Source organism: Triticum dicoccoides, chromosome 3B (assembly GCF_002162155.2).
Source record: "Triticum dicoccoides isolate Atlit2015 ecotype Zavitan chromosome 3B, WEW_v2.0, whole genome shotgun sequence".
NCBI lineage: Eukaryota > Viridiplantae > Streptophyta > Magnoliopsida > Poales > Poaceae > Triticum > Triticum dicoccoides.
Genome location: NC_041385.1, coordinates 620027809 through 620047678, shown reverse-complemented (window position 1 = coordinate 620047678; position 19870 = coordinate 620027809). Strand labels below are relative to the sequence as shown.

The 19870-nt window shown below is 44.7% G+C and overlaps 1 protein-coding gene and 1 long non-coding RNA gene across 2 annotated transcripts; both read right to left on the bottom strand.

The window, feature by feature from the left end:
• Positions 1–3734: 3734 nt before the first annotated feature.
• LOC119277472 lies at positions 3735–5615 on the bottom strand. Its single transcript, XR_005137144.1, has 2 exons — positions 5323–5615; positions 3735–4105 (listed from the first exon to the last, which is right to left on the bottom strand). It is a non-coding gene; the product is annotated as an uncharacterized LOC119277472 (long non-coding RNA).
• A 2853-nt stretch (positions 5616–8468) lies between these two features.
• LOC119281681 lies at positions 8469–9606 on the bottom strand. The gene is made up of 2 exons (XM_037562146.1): positions 8994–9606; positions 8469–8874 (listed from the first exon to the last, which is right to left on the bottom strand). Exons 1-2 carry the CDS (start codon positions 9514–9516, stop codon positions 8855–8857), a joined length of 543 nt encoding a protein of 180 aa, XP_037418043.1. The 5' UTR covers positions 9517–9606; the 3' UTR covers positions 8469–8854.
• Positions 9607–19870: the final 10264 nt, after the last annotated feature.

Sequence of the window (19870 nt, the reverse complement as noted above, 5' to 3'; positions counted from 1 at the left end):
TAACCATATCGGTCCTACCGAGTTGCATGTCGGTCCCACCGAAAATCCTAACGGTCACATGATTTGCTAAATCGGTCCGACCGAGTTTCTCAATTCGGTTCCACCGAGATTGGTAAGTTGTGTGTAACTGTTAGATTTTGTGTGGAGGCTATATATACCCCTCCACCCACTCTTCATTCATGAAGAGATCCATCAGAACATGCCTACACTTCCAACATACATTTTCTGAAAGAGAACCACCTACACTTGTGTTCAGACCAAGATATTTCATTCCTACCATATGAATCTTGATCTCTAGCCTTCCTTAAGTTGCTTTCCACTCAAATCTTCTTTCCACCAAATCCTGTGAGAGAGAGTTGAGTGTTGGGGAGACTATCATTTGAAGCACAAGAGCAAGGAGTTCATCATCAACACACCATTTGTTACTTCTTGGAGAGTGGTGTCTCCTAGATTGGCTAGGTGTCACTTGGGAGCCTCCGACAAGATTGTGGAGTTGAACCAAGGAGTTTGTAAGGGCAAGGAGATCGCCTACTTCGTGAAGATCTACCTCTAGTGAGGCAAGTCCTTCGTGGGCGACGGCCATGGTGGGATAGACAAGGTTGCTTCTTCGTGGACCCTTAGTAGGTGGAGCCCTCCGTGGACTCGCGCAGCCGTTACCCTTCGTGGGTTGAAGTCTCCATCAACATGGATGTACGATAGCACTACCTATCGGAACCACGACAAAAACATCTGTGTCTCCTATTGCGTTTGCACTATCCAAACCCTTCTCTTTACATTCTTGCAAGTTGCATGCTTTACTTTCCGCTGCTCATATACTCTTTGCATGCTTGCTTGAATTGTGTTAAGATTGCTTGACTTGTGCAAAGTTGCTAAAATCTGCCAAGAACTAAAATTGGGAAAATGATAGATTTTTATTTGGTCAAGTAGTTTAATCAACCCCCCCCCCTCTAGACATACTTTCGATCCTACAGATATTCATGATGTTATGCTCTGACATGAGAAAACTTTTACAAATTTATCACATCCTCATGAGCTAATGCCTTTGGAACACCCTATATATGTTGCATCTATTTTTGCTTTTTCTCTATGATGTGTTTTAGATAGATGAAAGCTGAGGACGGCTTTGTTTTCAAGAAAGGGAGCATGCTCTGAACATAGCTACAATGAATACATCTACACATATTACGTGAGACAACGCTGACACAATTGCACCTGGACCTATGACTAGAATGTATACGAGACAAATAAATAGACAGTTACTATCGTTCATTTGTTCGTTCATTTGCACGTATGATTTAACTGACGAGAATACGATGTCACACTCATGTTTTGGTTTATTTATACTTAGGAATAAAGAAATCAAGGAATTAATTAAAGAGGAGCAGCCATCTTTGCATGCCTGCCCTCCATCGTCGTTGCATGCATGCCCTCCACCAGCGAACCATCCATCTCATCCAACATGCACAAGTCAAGAAGCCAACGCCACAAGAGTCAAATAAAAGTTATTTTGCCTACATGGACAAGGAGTAACGTGTTGGGTTCGAAGACTTACACCACGATGGGCCAGCCGAAGCAAACTACATCGTCATACAGTGTCCAGCCTTTGTACGACCCGGGTACAGCGGACCGACTCGGCTGCATCGCTTTAACAAATAGCTAGTCTAGGTTAGGTTTATACTCGGGTTTTGTTTAAAGAAGTTTAGCTTTAACTATTTTTATTTGTCTTCGCTCGAAGCGACTAGTGCGACCGTCAAGACATCCTATCGGAACCCCAAATTCCATCTTGTGAGATTATTCCATCTAGCATATTCGCAATTTCAGATTGCTTGGCTATTATTTTCTTGCATGTTCTTCAATTTGGTTGCAGGAAAAATCCTTCGTGGATATGTCAATCGCGTCGTTCGCTCGGTCGATAAGACCGTGGAGTTGGTTCCGTGATTGCCGTGGATATCAGTCGTGTACGGTTCTCCCAGTACGGCTGGTAGCCGGATCGTGAGGGTCAAGTCCCACAAAAATCGTAGTTATCTCCCTCTCATCAAAAGATCGGGTCCCCGGTTCACATCACCTATTGCCGACCTCATCAAAAACGATGATGACGACGTCTTCTGGCGCCGTGTCCCTTCGTGAAGGCATCATTTGGGAGATACCGTTGCCGGCTATTTCTCTGTGCTTCGAACAAAAGTCTCAGATCCTCCTTTGGATCGGACGACGACGACATCTTCAATGTTGTTTCCCCCTTGGGGGCGTCATTTCAGGAGCCAGGGATCCGCGGTTGGTCGTCTGATGTCTGGGTCGGAGTGTTGGTTCAGGTTGCTGGATTGTAGGGCGGTGGCGGTGGAGGTGCTCTGGGGCGGCGACCAGTACCTTGTTCATCCTATGTTGATGGTTGACCTCTCATTTTGGGGCTCGTGGCGGCGGTGAGGTTTCGGTGTTTGGCACCCTTCGATGGCATTTGAGGTTTGGTGGCCTGCAGAGTGCTATGGTTCTCTCTATTTATGATGGTGGTCGTGGTGTGGCCCAGAGGAGGTGTAGGACTATCTTGTCGGAAAATTGGCTTTCGACGCGGTTTGTGGCTCTCTCTGTCGTGACGTTCCTAGGTAGCAAGATGCTCTTCGATGGTGGCTACGATCTCCTAGCTCTTCAAGGTGCATAGATCGCATGGTAGCAGGCAGCTTCTTCTCTACGTCTTCTCGGTGTCGGATCTCCTTTCGACGGATCCAACAAAACTAGTTCCCTCTCTTCTCGGTCCACTGGTGGTGATGGATGCTAATTTCTTGGTGTTGGTTGCTTGTCGTAGCTCGCTTCTGGTTCTTTTTCTGTTGTTCCTTATTCCTTATTCTTTCTGTTGTTCCTGGTTCCTTCTCCTATGTGTCGGGTGATATCTGTTGTAACCGTCGTGTTGTATCTCAATCTTATCTATAATAAAAATGATTCAGGATGGCGTAAGCCCGTCGTAGCATCTTAAAAAAACAGTATAAAATACAACAGATTTGGTGAGGAAGTACTGTCGTGCGGTGATTGTCCACACAATCCATAGCGCCTAAGATCTAAGATGATTGGCTTTGATTTCTCCGTTTTGGACATTGAGAAACAGGAAATAAGAGCCAGCTATGACCTTCCACAGCGATTTGACGTTATCAGTCGTCGGATCCCATCATGTATGCTCCGGATTAGTTTGGCCGTGTCAGAAATCACGTACGCACACCGCTCGGGGCACCATTACCCGGGCCGCAGCTCCTCGGAACGAGTAAGGCGTTCGGTGAGTAATCGGGCTTTACTGGTGGAACGCCCACTGGGCCCAATCATTCGCAGCTAGCCCAGTTCAATGTGTGCACCTTCCAGCCTGATTGCTTGACTTGACCAGCGAATTACTTGTGCCGGAGTAGCTCCCCATGGGCATCGTCAACAATGGCTGAGAACGTATCTTGTGCACCAGATGAACTGGTGCACCAGGTACTCCGATCCAACCTGAGCCATTGGATTAAAAAGAGAGGGACAGGATGTGGGGCAATGGGAACTGCAGGTACATTTTGCAAAACGGTCCTTGAAGTCTAGCTGAATTCCGTCTACTGTGCCATGTCTTCTCACCTGTGCTCTTGTATCGGCTATGTAACTATTGCATGATTGTTCATTGCTCAACAGTTACTAACTCTATAATAGGGGTATTAAGTATGAGAGAAACAACTTTATAAATAACTACTGCAATGATGTTCTGTACTGTACCAAACCAAAGATCTTTGAACACATTTCTTTAGATGCTTCCATTCAAGAACATGCATACTATTTTACATTGGAGCATCGCAAGCATGCACATGAACTGTACAACAATCACCCATCTGAAGTACCAAAAATGCTGCATACTATTTTATTTTTTGGCAAGTGTACATTCTTGTTTACATGGTGCCAAAAATAACTAGAGCCTGAGACTTGTGCGGCCTGAAAATATGTATGGAGATAATCTTCATACATATCATTGCTGCTATAAACATTCGTTATTGGGAACCAAAAGATGGTGCCTGGGTGTCGCTTCACCCTCTTCAGTAGGCATTGTCACTGTCGCCAAGGAAGTTCCTGAAATCTTCATCGGAACCATCGCTACTGGAGTCTAGTAGAAAGTACAAAAATATACTTAGACTACATCAACATACCAATTCATGTACACATAGAGACCGGGACATTCAGGTTCAAGTGTTTGTGATGTTGAGCATACTGGAAGTAAAGCACAACTAATTTGTTTAAAATACAGAGCAAACTTATATAGTACATGACATGGACTACATCAGCTATTACCAAGTCATATACACATCAAGACAAGGGTGTTCAGAATCAAGTGTTCTGCAATGTTGAGCCTATTGTAGGTAAAACATAACTGAATTTCTGAAAACAGAATGCAACCATATGGTACATTAAATAGACTGCGTCAGCTATACAAATTCATGCAACATCAAGACCAAGGTGTTCAGAAGTGGTATGCAGTGCTAAGCCTATTTAAATTAAAACAAAACCGTTTTTTTTTAAGTTCACTGCATTCTGTTGAAACTAAGTAGATCACCTCTGTGTCCAATCGCATACACTCCTGGCTTACACAACGACCTTGCTTACTTCTCGGAGATGGATGCCATAACCCCCCCCCCCCCCGGGTGGGTTCAAGTGGACCATATAACGGAAACTTTGTTGAGAAGTGAAACAAAGCTCTGGTCTATCACCTAACCTAAATAGTACACAATACGGATCTAGATCCCAAAAGAAGCTCTTGGAAGATGAACTTGTAATGGCTTCACGAAGTTCGGTTAGACACTGTAAGTACACTTTCTACTTAACATTGTTCAAAATCCAGAGTAATCTACTTGCAGAACAATATGAGGATCTATTATTTTACACCTGAATGAGGAAGACCAAAGAGCTAATAAATTTAATTCACTAAACCAAAACTACAATCGCATTGATTTCGATGAAAATACCTAACATAGGGAGAACTCTTAGAAATGAGTGAGGCACATACAAGTGTTAATGAATCTTAGTCTTGTGCCAACAAGCACTTCATATTCAGGCACTTGAACAAGTAGATAAAATTACTTTGAACTCATCTCAGGCCACAGGTTGATGACATTTTTCTCTACCTAATTTGCTCAAATTAGAAGTCTAAGCAAAATAGAGCAAGTTATTTCAGTAATTATTTTTCCTACGCCCTGATACAGAGAGATATCATCCCAGTTTAATCAGATAGGATTATATACATCTAAAACATCCAACACATAGGGGATGATGGTTTAGAAGCAAAATACACAATAAATTACAAGGTTGTAACATCCAAAAGGATACCTGAAGGCTGGAGTTCCCTTCTCCGGTCTCGGCGAATAGCGGAGCTAGGCATTCACGGATGGCGGATCTAGCCGTCGACGGATGACGGTGGTAGGCGTCGGGTGTGGTGAGGTGTTGGAGCCGAGGTGGAGAACGGCGGGCCGGGGATGGGGCGTGCTATCTGCTGGATTTCGGAACACGGCGAGGTCATAAGGCAGCACACGGTGAGGTCCGCCGCCGGCGACCCGACACCTCATCTCTGTATCCCGCGTTTGTTCTGTTTCTAACTTGGGGCAGCACATTGGAGTAACGTTTGGGCTATTTTGTACTTACATGAGGTGATCTTTGCAAATTTTGAAAGGAGGGGCGTTTGGATTTCATCCGGTCCCTTTATTTCGCATCTAACGTGTGGACTATGCAGGGAGCAGCCGTAGCACCAAACCGTTCGGAGCACAAGATATTTTCTCAACAATGGCTAGCTCCATAAGCACATAATCGGAGTGCTTGCCTTAGTGGCCACGTACGTAGTTTTTTAAATGAAGACGCTAGAAGCGTCCGGCTTTAAATTAATAAAGCCCACACGACAGGCAGAGTAGCAACCGATCGAACATGACATAAACCAAAAGCCCAAGGCGCAACGAGATAAAGAGTTTGAAGGGTTCAAAGCCGGGCAGCGAGCAAACTACAAGGCCAAGGCCTAAGCATTAGGCTGGTCATAGTGGGGAGTACCATATACTACTATCATGCATATGATACTAGTGTATAATACTACATCCATAGTGCATAGTATTATAGATGGTCTCATTTATTGTCATGCATGACACATAGTAGCATCACATTTATTATGTTACGGTATCTACCTATGTTACTATAACCATCTCTCTCTTCTTTAGTTACCTGCCATATAAACATGTTTGCGAGTGCCAAGTGCATAATACTACTTATGTTAACTCCACTATGGCCGGCCTTAGATCACGCATGCTCGCAACACAAAAAGAGCACTCCCACCTTAGGTAGGCATCGCCGGCTCCCTAGCCGCCACGTACACTTGATGAATTCATTCTTGCACGTGCTTCACGATCTCAGAGTCCTTCCGCTTCGCCAACGGACTCCACTACTGCATGAGGCATACGTAGTTTCAGGCTGACGAGATCTTCACATAAATGATGTTTGAACTAGCCATCCCCAAGAACGTCATCCCCTTCATCTTCTATATTCAAATTGAGATGTACAGCACCAAAGTCGACAATAGTGTAATACCATGACTCTACAACCTTCTCATCGCCTGGGATCAAGAACTTTTTATGTCCCATTCACATGTTCTTCTATTATTTAGTTACTCCATTTGTATTTTGGAATTATTTTGTTAAATTGACAAAGGATTTTTCTTCTCTCCAGTTTGAAGCTTGTTGTCCAAATCAGCAAAGCTGAGAGCCCGGTGAGGTGCCTCTCACTGTTCCTTTTTCAAGACATGCCTCTTACTGTGCCTCACTGATTTGTATGCCTCTTACTATTAATGATTCACGTATACAAATATATGTCAAGTTGGATTACAGGCTACACATGGCATGGCTCTTTGGTCAGCTGTGACTATCACCATGTTAGGCATACCGTTTAACACCAAATAACTGTACATATGTTGCAGCTGATGCATCTTCATATCGTCAGGAACTTTTTTCATCTCTGCAGTTGTACTTGATTGTTTAGATTGAGAATCCAGCTTCGAATTCATCAATATGAATGTTTTCACATTTGCCTAGGGGATTGCGTTGCTTATGCTAAACTCTATCTGTCAGCTGGCAACTCTCATATATCTTTGTCAAATATTTTATATCTTTCTTTCAACACAAACAAGCAGATCAATACACACCTTCATGTGCTTGGTGCTGAAGACCTTGCACAAACGCCTGCATGCCATAGCATCTGATTAGAGACCAGCTGCAGATTAATAAACGGTGGAACATGTGATTAGATAAGAGATATAAGGAAATAATAGAATAGTCAAACAATCCAAATCAGAATAGGAGTGGCAATGGGCATAAATTGTGTATCTCACTTACCAACATCCTACTTAAACATGCCCCACCAAGGTGTTACAATTTTCCCCTTAAATTACCAAACATTTCTATCATTCTAATTTTCTCTAATAATTTAAAATTTTACCCTTAAAATAGACGGACGCGACAACGCGCGCATTTATGTTCTAGTGTGGATTATAAGAATCTGGGTGTTCACAAAGTGCAACCTGAACTCTTAATTATATACACTCACTTTCAATTAGGACTTCCATTTTAGCAACCTTTGCATCAAGGATGGCCATATTCTATCTTAATCAGTAATATCAAACTTTGTTGAAGCAGGGTATGGAATTAAACAATGGCCGTTCCACCGAAAAAGCTGATAATTCACCACGCGGCAAGCGTGGTAAAAGCAATCTCAAATTGTCAAAAAAAAACCTAAGAATTTAATCCATTTAGATGAAATTAAGACACATTTTTTTGGATAAAGGGAATTAAGATGAATGAACCAACAAAAAGAAAAAAAATGTGAATGGAAGACATATGAAATGTGGAATCTGGCTATATGACATGGATCCTTTACTCTAGGAGACGATCGAGAGATGAGATTTGTTGGTAAGGGGCTGACAGGCGATAGAAAGGTCAGCGAGTTTACGGAGAAAACAACGCACAGGGGTCGTTTGCATCGAGGGACATGACTATTTTGTACTAGTACTAATATTAAGCATGCAACTAATATCAAGTCGTGCCTTGGAGAATGGTTCATATGACAGTAACCCATGTGGCAGAAGCCGTCAGCAGAGGCCTCGGTGCCTCCATCTTCGAGGTCCCGTCTTTATTATCCGAAAGAAAAAAAATCACTGGCGGACGGCATTGCTGGTTTGGCGGTAGGTTTCCTTCCGCCACGGCGGTGCAGGTTTATGGATTGAAAAAATAAATAAATAATCCAAAGTAAATGGTCTTAACAAAACGGGTCCCGTGACTCCGCTTTCCGTTTTGGAGGTCTTTGCGCCATCTTTCTGTTGAAAGAAAATACGCACACAACCCTTCCCTTCCGCCATGGAATTAGTCCTTCCGCCGTCGTTCTCCGAGCAAAAAATAATGTAAATGCACAAGTCCCATGCACCAACCGGAGGTAAAACATAAATCTTGAGTTTGAACCGATTTCATTCCATCAAATTAAACTTACGTTACATAAATCTAACTGATCTCGCCCACACACGGGCATCAGGTTTGAAGCACGAACAACATTCATCTAACCTATATTACATAAATCTAACTGATCTCGCCCACACACGGACATCAGTTTTGAAGCACACTACTCTAATCAAAACTAATACTGATCTGGCCCACATATGGGCATCAGTTTTGAAGCACGAACGACATCATCTAACTATCAAGCATCCAATTAGGTTCAAGCTCTATACTAGGTAAATGCACATCAATCCTGGCTCAATGCTATCCAAGCAAAGAAGGCATGCACGGCTGTTGAAACAGCTCCCACAATCACGAAGATGAAGATCTCAGTAGCACCCCTAACGCAATGCACCTCTAGCTGCAGGGAGTAGTAGAATGCGAATGACGCAATCACCGCGGCAAAGAAAGAGCAACCAACAGCCAAGAAAAAAGCCACACGCACAGAGATTTTCCACCACCCATCGACGCGAGCAATACCTTCCTTTGGCAGTGCGAACCGAGCATTCGCGGAGGCGCGAACCGACTCTTGGGAGAGCCTTTGCTCCTCCCTCCGCGCTACAGCCAAAGAGGCATGGGCGACGCGCTGGTTCTGCAACGTGTCGACGGTGCTCTTGGCCTTGTCGTGGTCGTCCTTGGCCTGCTCCGCCGCGTCGCACGCGGCCTTGTAGTACGCGTCCTCCTTGGCGGCCACGCGCTCGTGATCCTTGGATGCCGCCTCGGCGACACCCCGGACGAACGCCATCATCAGCAAGGAGGCTAGTATAAGGCTAACTAGATAACGCAGGAGAATGGAGATGTTGCGCTGCAACTTATCCTCATCGCAGGTGCTAGCATGGGAGGGAGGACTAGGGCTGGGAGGTGTGGAAGATGCATCGGTGGAGTCAAAGCTAGTGAGTGCAAGAACTAGCACAAACATGGGGAAACCTGCGCCAAGAAACCAGCAGAAAACCTCAGCGGCCTTGACAAAAATGTGAGCAAAGGGTTTGGAGAATTTTGCCATTATGCTACGCTTATTCTTGCTGTGGATGCTTGCTGTACTACAACACTAGTCGATGGGTGTTTATATAGGGGAGAGGCAATTGCGCCGAGGGGATGCTACTTGTGCCGGTCGGTGTCTGTGTGGCTCTACAAAATGGAACACGATGTATTCACGTTCATGATTTGACCAGTAACGGACATGCGCAAGTGGACATGCGCTAGCGGACAAGGAGCCCGAGCCTAGCTAGCCTCACGGGACCGGAGATGAGGGCGTAGCCTGACGAGGCCAGAGAGAGCCCGTAGATTTTAAACAATAGTCTACAGCATGCACAGTCCTTGTAATTCTACAACAATCTCTATAAAGTCATAAGTTAATAGAAAACAAGTCATATGTTAATGATAAAAAATAAGTCATATCTCAGGTATTTAACCAAGGTACTAAGGGTGGTAAAATGGTCATGTCACAGGTCCTTTACAACGCTGAGGCACTTTTTAAAAGTTTGATGTGGTAAAACCTTTCCTCGAACGCTCTGCCCACGCAGTTGAGTGGTAGGAACCCTGCCAAACGTGGTAAAATGGTTAACTTTCGATCTCGTGCAGGTCAAACCTAAGCGCATAGCAGTGTATTTCCCCTCTTAATTTCCTTTTTTCAAATATATAAATCATAACATCCGTCCTCATTCTGATTCTTACAACAATCTTGTATCAAGTTACAAGTTACTATATGTTTGGAAAAGAATCTAAAGTTACAATACACAAAGAATACAGATTTTACCATTTTACTGCACCTGATGTGCTAGCTACTACACCACACGGTACAACGGAAGCAGGAGTATCATACTTCCAATACTTTCTGTTGCGCAGACCCGACGCATTTCCATTCTCATGAACATTGACCAGCATGCCAACGGGCAACACCTGCACAAGGAAACAAGAGACATGCAGAAGTAGGCACGGGCCTATCCAGCAGCTCTTTCTTGTAGCATCCTGACTCTGCAGCTGCATGCGAGGCAAAGGCCGGAGTTAATTAAAGCAGTCAACAGGATGGTGGAAACCGATTGTGTACCACAACCATAAGCGGTTCAAGCCCGCCAAAACCCCAAGGTGAATGCCGCAGTAAAAAAAATTGAATTGATGGTGCAGTAATTTTCGAGTTGTCAATTTCTACCTCGCTTTTGGTTTATAGCCTCATCTTAAAATTTCAGTTTTTCCGTTTTGTAAGTCTCATTTGTACTTCTTCCCATCACATGTACATATTTCAATGTGCATTAAATTTTTACATGCAAGGATTATGATAAAACATATCAATACATATAAGGCTGGTTGTAATGAGGAGTATTATATACTAGTATCATGCATATAATACGAGTGTATGATACTACCTTGCTAATGCATAGTATCATATGTTAGTATCGTGTAGTAATTTATTTATTGTCATCCATAACACATACTACCATAGTATTTACTCCCTCCGTTCGGTGAAGAGTGTAGATCTAGCTTTAAAATTTGTCCACAAAAGAGTGTACTTCTATCTTCTCAATGCAGTTTAAAATGGAAAAACATACATCTCTCTCATCACACGGTAATCAAGACCAATAGCAATCTATACATGGTCTTCTTAATTTCTACATGCACTTAGCCCATTGGGTGCACCTTTCCGATGCATTCTTTACTAAACTCCATAATTTATCCTAAAATTTCTAGATGTACACTCTTCACCGTGCGGAGGGAGTATTATGATACAGTATCATGATATGTGCTCAATCCTTTTTTTCTTCATTTAATTCTATGCCACCTCATCAAAATTGTCTAGTTAACATGTATAATACTAGCTATTATACTACCATTACAACAGCCTAAAGCTTCTTTGTCATTTATTTGCCAAACATGCATGCATTACAATCAATGCATTACTAAATACAATTTTTTAAGGAAAACGAGTGCATTAATTAAGTACTTTTACAAACTACAAGAATTATTCCACCACTCACCATCTACCTTGGGTTGTCAGATTTTTGAATTAAGCCCTATAAGAGCATGGTTAATAATATAGCCAGCTGCTGGCTATATGATGTTGTCATGTCACATATAGTCAAGCTTATAGCCAACAAGTATAATAGCTAGATATAAATATGTACTACTTTGTTGATACATGGCTCACCCCACTCTCGCACAAAGTACGTAGGAGCACGTGCTGCAGGCCGGCTGTTAACTAGTAGCCCGCTTCTCTTCTCTCTCCTCTTTTCTTTCTTCCAAGTAAGTAAGAATATAATATTTAATGTCTTACAGCCCGCCTACATCATCTTATTGTACTTGCTCTAAACTGAAAGAAAGCAGCGAAAGAAAGCAGTGATCGTTCGCACGAGATTTTCATGCATGTCCAATTTGGGACGCTTCCATTATTGTTCTTTCTCTTCTTCATTACTCCGGAGAACTAAACGGGAAAACTTGTAACTTATCGGTTTTGCAAATCACAACATTGTTTGCATATGAGACTTTTGTTAACACTAGCAGGCAGAGGCGCGTGAGCCCATCCAATTAATTTTTGCTGCTTTGGCAAGGAAAAAGCAATATAATATAATCAAACTTCTGTCAAACCCTTTGTCGAGCTTACTATATATCAATTTGTATCAGGACATGTAGCAGCAAATATGAAAAGAAAGTTTGTGCTTCTGCAGAAGTGGCCACTTCATATGTAAGGTCTGGAAACAATTCTAAACGTCTAAAAATAACATAAACAGTGTGCCGCCAATTTTAAAACAAAATTTGTAATTACGAAATGTTCAGATTTTAGCACCATTCCCGAACGAATCCCGCGTTTCTTTTTAAGGCGTGAAAAAAAAGAAGTAGAAGGGTGGGATTCAAGCACATGACCTGTTGCTTGGGAGATCCCCTCCGTTTAGGTGTATAAGTCACCTTACGAAAATCAAATAATCCCAAAACACTTAGTCGCGGTGCATTAACTTCCACCCCGTTTTTTTTCTTGACATATCAATCAATAAGAGATATGAGGCGTGCATGTTTTCAATGACTCGAGACTAACAAACACGACATGCAGTGGTTAGTTCATTGCATACAATGCTATTTATTAGCAAATAAATATTAAGTTCTCTCGTTTTTCTTCCTTTTTAGTCACGATGCACAACCTAAGATGACTTAGAGGGTGCTTGGATCCAATAGTCTCTTTTAGAGGCTAAAGTTCCAAGCACCCCTGACTAAAGAGAGGCTAGGACTAGTCTTGAGGCTAAAAGTTTTTAGTCATAAGAAACCTACTAAAATATGTATTAGCCCTCTCTCTCCTCATTTAATTCCTCTCCTTTAACACATGCGAGTTCTGGATTGAAGGGCTTGGAGGATAATAAATGTTCAATAATTTGATTTTAGTCTCTTTAGTATTTGGATCCAAGCATGGGTGAGGCTAGCAAGTTTTAGTCCCACTACTTTTAGTCATGGGACTAAAACGTATCCAAGCACCCTCTTATTCATCTAGACGGAAGGAGTAATAGTTAGCATTTCTAATCCGAGTAGGAAAAAGCAAATGATAAAGGTCAATCCATCGGAAGTTTGGCCCACTTAGCCTTAGTTGATGTCTGATAATACACTATGAACTTTCTTTACATCTGTATATGATATAAACTTTTCTTGAAAATTAATCGCTTCGGGGGGTAATCGAACACACCACTCTTGTGGTCAAAATTGTGAAGCGTGCTAGCCAACTACCATTTTCTTTACTATTATAGTTTTACTTCCTTCATCAGGCTTTTACACATGGCCCAATGAGCAACAGTAGGCACGCCCGATCTACAAGTTCTCGCATTAAAAACACAAAATTTTCAACTACCTTTGTGTGTCTACATGAACTTTGACCACACCCCCCCCCCCAAAAGTAATTGAAATATGCAGCGAAAACATTTTCATAAATAACATGATAAGTTGCATAGTGCATAGCTGATACCCTACGTAAAAACACACGGTAACTCTTGTGTAAAATAGCAAGATAATATACATAGAACATAGTTGATAAATCACTTACAAACACCACGGTGACTTTTTGACTCTGAGAAAAATTTGTCAAGATAGTAAGATAACATACATACAACATAGCTGAATTGATCGATATGGTTGACTGGGGGGGAGGGGGGGTGTTGGATAGGAAACTACAATTTTTAGCTTTTTTTAACAAATTAGGGTTAGCAACAAATACATTTTCTAGATATGCAACTAGGCGAGCAACCTATATGATGCTAGCAACACAAGCAAGCAAATGATACAACACAAGTAAGCTTGCACAAAGTAATGGTAAGAGATAACCACAAATGGAGACGGTGAAGACGAGGATGTGTTACCGAAATTATCTCTCTTTGAAGAGTACGTCTCCGTTGGAGCGGTGCGGAGGCACAATGCTCTCAAAGAAGCCACTAGGGTCAACGTATTCTCCTCACAACCTCACACAATGCGATATGCCGTGATTCCACTAATGGTGCCCTTGAAGGCGACAACCGGACCTTTACAAACAAGGTTGGGGCTCTCTCCACAACCGAATTGGAGGCTTCCAATGACACCCACGAAGCTCCACCACAATGGAATGTGGCTCCGAGGTGACCTCAACCATCTAGGGTGCTAAAACACCCAAGAGTAACAAGATCCGCAAGGGAGTAGTGGGGAATCAAATTTCTCTTGGTGAAAGTATAGATCTAGGCCTTCTCAAGCAATCCCTAAAGAATCAACAAGTTTGATTGGCTGAGGAGAGAGATCGGGCAAGAATGAGCTTGAGAGCAACAATTGAGCTTGGGGGAGGAAGAGGTAGTCAACTAGAAGAAAGATGGCTCCCTTTTATAGTGGTAAGAAGGATACAACTGTTATGCCACCACAACCTGTGCATAAGCGGTAGTACCGCTCGAATGAGCGAAAGGTACTTCCGCTGGCACGGAGGTGCCGGCTACCTGGTTTATCCTGAGCAGGTTAGGGGAATGGTAGTGCCGAATGAGCGGTACTACCGCGCCCTCCAGCCGTACTACCGCGTGGAGATGAATAGCGCTGATACCCGCAGTAGTAGAGGAGGGCAGGGCGGTAGTGCCGCCCTAGGCGGTACTACTGTTGGGAACTTACACCCTACTACCGCTCGTGGAATATGCTACAACAGAACGAGGCAAATAAGTGGTACTCCCTGCGGTACTCTCCGGCGGTAGTTCCGCTTTAGCGGTACTACCGTGGAGAGCAGCAGTACTTCCGCTTAGCTAGAGGAAGCCTCGTAAACCCGCGGTAGTAGAGGGACATTTAGACCCGTAGTACCACAGGAGCGGTACTACCATAGCGAACTGCAGCTCTACTACCGCCCATTTACAAAACCCCCGAAATAGACGGAAGTAGGAGCAGTACTACAAAGCGCTAGCACCGCGGGAGCGGTACTACTGTTGTGTGAAGCGGTACTACCACTTAGCCTGTTCTGCCAAGGTACAAACATAAGGATCAACAAGCTCAATAGCCGGGAAAGGAACATGGGTGCAAAGATAAAGTGTACGTGTTGATTCCACCCAAACCTTTCAGAAGCGGACCCCCTCTTAATAGTACGGTGATCCTAGTCCACCGAAAAAGAAACATAAGAAAACACCATCTTCTTAAGTATCCAGAGGGATTCAAATCGTCTTGTGCCATACGATATATTATCTGAAATGCTCAATGCACACGATTAGTCCACAAATGCACTGTCATGAATCACCAAAACCATTAAGGGAGAAATATGCCCTAACAATCTTCCACTACTAGGGAAAAGCCTAGCAGCAACGCGGGTTTTAGGCCTTTCAGTAATGCGGGACGATGCGCTACTGATAAGGCGCTACAACTAACGTATAGCAGTAGCGCATGTCGTCCCACGCTACTGCTATACATGGATAGCTGTAGCACGCTTCAGACAAGAGCGTTGCTGATATTATCTGCAGCGCTTTTTACAGGGAAGCGCTACTGGTAAGGCGGCGCTACTGCTAACTTTTTCCCCTCGCTACTACTAGTTTTATTATTTTTTTTCTGCATATTTGTTTTGTATTTGAATAGGCTTTATACAATAATCTTTAGCATATCATACACATACAACACATACAAATGTAATCATAGCATATACATACAACTAGTCTCATCAAATCATGTCATCATCATAATCATCATCCAACACAAAGTGGTCTATCGTCATGATCTCGAAAATAGCGATACAAGTCTCGATTACATGCAAATACATCGTCATCCATCTAAACAATGATATACGCGAGAAGAGCTATCACTTTGAGTGAGAGCGAAACTATGCAGTACATGAGTTCGTATCCCTCTCTCGCGTTAGCGTGAACCTAAACTAACTACTGCCTGTCGCTCGGAAACCGGAAATCGGTACACCTGGGCCTGACACTCCGACCACTCATCGTATATATACTCCTGGCGTAGCACTTCTTCGCCATCGATGATCTATGCACCTGCATCGTCACATGAGTCGATGATATGCAACATATATAGTTGAGCAACAGAAAGAGACAGACTTGGCAAAAATAGAAACAACATATCATAAGCATAAATAACAAAGTTCATCGTACCCAAAATGCCCTAACTAGAGTGATCTTCGCTAGTCGAGGAGGAGGATGGTTTAATGACATCACAAATAAAGTTTCGCCGTGCATAACTCAAAGTTTTGTCATACAGAAAGTATGGACTAAACGGACACATTGTCATATATCGACAATCACTCCAACATGTCGTGCCATCCATCCATGTCAGGGAGATAGTCCCCGAGCTTAGTGAAAGGCTTCATGTCGAGACGCTGAGAGGCTACCCATGTTCGGACGTCTTCCGGCGACATTTGTCCTTCTCTGTAGAACATCCCTGTTTTCCCGACGACCTCCTTCATGATGATTTGGGCAAGTTCGCGCTGGATGTTATAGAACTCAGCTCGAAGTCGATGATCCTCGATATCTCCTATGTCCTTTGCCCATTGCATAATATGGGCATTGCCGGATCTAGGTGACATGTGAAGGCTCCGGTGATCTCGTCTGTACTCTAGCATGTGGTGTAGGACATAGAATCCATCATTAAGAGAATCGCTCGGTTGTTGGATGCAGCAGAAGTTGGTCTTATGGCTGAAGGCGAGCCTGCCGCCCATTCTCTTCTTGTCCTTGACCTCTCCACCCCGTGCTTGGTAGTAAAACATAGCACTGTCAAGAACATCCTTGATGTGGGTGTAATCCTTTTTGTGAATGTTCTTCGATGAGTCCAAGTAAAGAGCGTGGGAGTATCGGGGGTAGAGGATGATGAGGACGGCGTGCCCGCCGCTGCGCAAAATAAGTACACCTCAAATTAATTAGCCTCCACCGTGCAAATAAATGATTGAAATTGAAGGAAGGATAGCCGCGCGGATGACTTACACGGGATGATAAGGCATGAGAATCGCCTCCTCCTTATTGGCGAGCATGAAACTGACGATGTATTCCCTCGTGTATTCACAGTGCTTTGCGCAGACTCCCAAGAAGCCCTCATGCATGTAGTACGGGTCAACGACACGGATATGAGGTATCTACTCAACCACGATGATGTAGTTCATGTGCAAGGCATAAAGGTGGACAAACGTAAAATCCAGCTTTTTCACATGAAACATGTCGAATATGTAATCAATGGAGGGAAGAACTTATCCACGGGGAAGCAGTCGACGTACGACATTTTCCGCGGAACGTTAACCACGTAGAGTGGGTATCCTGGATCTTTCGAGGCGATGAGGCCTTTCTCTATCCGCAGCACATCGTCATGAAGTCTCCTTAGATCGCCGAATCTGGCCCCTAGCGCTCTTGCAGGTAGGATTGGTTGACCGGGGATATGCCATTTATCCGCATCGGGGATATCTATACGGTCCTGAAGCCGAGGCTGCTGAGGCGGCTGGATCATAGAATCAGCTTTTTGCCTTTCCTCGCTCTCTTCCTAGACTTCTTTACTACTGGAAGGTCGTCCATAATACGTTCAGCCTCCGAAGACGGCAATTCAGGCACCGACTCATGACGCTCAAACCCTGAGTAGGCGCCAGTATAGACATACTATTGAGTGCCATCCTCATCCTCACCCTCATCCATGGAGACGTCATCAGCGACTAATGGAGCCTCCTCCTTACCCCATCCGCTATCACTCAACCCGACACCCGACGCTAATTGGGTAGGTGGGGTGTTGGTGTTCATACATTGCTGGGGCTGCGTGCTCGTGGGTGTGCTCCCGGCAGCCTCCAGACGAAGCAGACTCTTTGGCCACAACAGGACCCACCCATTGCAACAATCAGCAAGCCGCCATGGGGTCTCGTCGTCATCCCCCACTAGTATCATAGGAGACAAATTCTCGTGGCTCGGTTTGACACTGGCCACGGAAACCTTGAAGACGTTCGGGGGGATCGGCCGGCTATGGAACAATGGTTCCTTCGGCTCCATTATCGTCGCCTTCCCCACGTCCACCTTCTGGTCGCCGATGGTGTACAATATGGTGCACGTGGTTTCTTCGGCTTGCAAAGAAAAGTCTGCGACGTGAGACATCCGAAAGGCAACGAAAATGGGAGATTATACATTTATTGAAGGGGGCCGGTGTGACAGATACCGTGAGGGCGTCGAGCTCAGCCAATGAAAAAGCACCGCCGAGCACGTCCGGTGCCGGAGCCGGTGCAGGAGCAGGTGCAGGAGCCAGTGCGGGAGCAAGTGCGGGAGCCGGTGCGGGAGCCGATGCGGGAGCCGATGCGGGAGCAGGTGCTGGTGCAACGCTAGTCGAGATGCTCCCTAAGAAGTCAGCAAGGGGAAAGTCCGCTGCATTTTTTTCTGGATTTTGCTTGGTCCAAGTGAAAACGGCCGGAACCAAGGAAGTAGATATATCTGCAACCACCTGTTTTGTGGCAGCTACCGCTGTTGCGACTGTCTGAGATGATTTCTTCTCAACCGCAATCTCAACCTTCTTGTCAATGTTTTCTTCAGTTAACCTCCGTCTTTCCTTTCTCTCCTCCGTGGTCTCACGGTAGTACTTCTTCCATGTGGCACCGTCTCCGAAATCGTGCACGCGTCCATACGACGGCCGAGTATCCACCGGGAGTCGTTTCAATATGTTCAACGCCCGGTTGAATGGAGTGTCCCACTTGGGCCTCGCCAATGCCTCAGACGGCGAGTCGCTTTCGGCCGCAATCTTGTGCTGCTCTCTCTGCAAAAGGCACAAGGATCGTTTACAAATATGACTAATGTGTGCAGTCAAATTGATCAGAAACTAAAATTACCAGCAGTCTCATGAACTCCATCGTGACCGGGTTTGTCTGGTAAACCTTCTTCACTGGGTCCCAAAGGTGCCGGGCCCTGAGAACCTCACGCTCCCGCGGGACGGTGAACTCCGCCAAGGGGTCTGGGATGCCCAGACTCGCGGATTCCGCGTCCTCCTTGGCCCATTTGGACCTCTTTCCGCCATAACCACGACTTCCGAGGTGATGGCTCCCAATGTTCCTTTCTTGAAGCCCCTTCATGTACTTAGAATTTTTTTGGCAGCTTCGACCTCGTAAGCCTCCTTGAATATTTGAAACTGCTCTTCCTTGATTGTCGGATTATCCTTTACAATCTCGGAGTACCACTACTGCCCTAACCTAATTACCATCTACTAGTATCACTATATACTATACAAGCAGCATCTACCCTAATTAAACCCTACTGCCATAACTAACTTTTGTTGTAAACCATTTTTTTTGCTCTAAACTAAAATTTTCTCTAACATCTACTACTTAACATCCTTTGCTCAAAACTAATTTTTTTGCTATAAACTAACTTTTTCTCTACTAATTTTTTCTCTAAAATGCAGAGAGAGAGGAGTGGGGGGGAAGGGGTGGGGGACTTACAGAGAGGGGAGAGACGGTGGCGGGGAGGTGCTCGGCGACGGAGGCAGGGGCGGAGAGGGCGGGCTCGGGCACGGGCAACGGCGGTCCTGGGCGGGCTCGGGCGGCGGTGAGGTGGAGGGCGGCGATGGTGAGGTCGAGGGCGGCCTCGAGCGGCGGCGGTGAGGCTAAGGGCGGCCTCGGGCGGCGGCGGTGAGGATGATGGCGGCCTCGGGGGGAGATGCTGAGGTTGCGGGCGTCCACGCCGGCAGGAGACGACGGCGAAGTGGGGCGACGGCGAATTGGGGAGACGGCGGCGAGGGCGAGGGATTTGGGGAAGAAGTGGTGGCCGGGGGGAGAGGGAAACCGCTCTTTAAGTGAAACATAACGGTAGTGCGTTCCTAAAAATGCGCTATAGCTAAGTTAGCTACAGCGCGTTTTCTGAAACGCGCTACTACTATTCCTTTCTCCTTTTCCCCTTTTTCCATTTAATTTTCTTTACATTTTATTTTTTTTCCTTTCTCCT

Excerpts from the sequence above, each read along its gene's own strand:
- LOC119281681 (XM_037562146.1), bottom strand. The coding sequence starts at position 9,516 with ATGGCAAAATTCTCCAAACCCTTTGCTCACATTTTTGTCAAGGCCGCT. Across the intron at positions 8,875-8,993 it reads GTTCGCACTGCCAAAGGAAG|CTAGAGGTGCATTGCGTTAG; the intron begins GTATTGCTCGCG and ends TACTCCCTGCAG.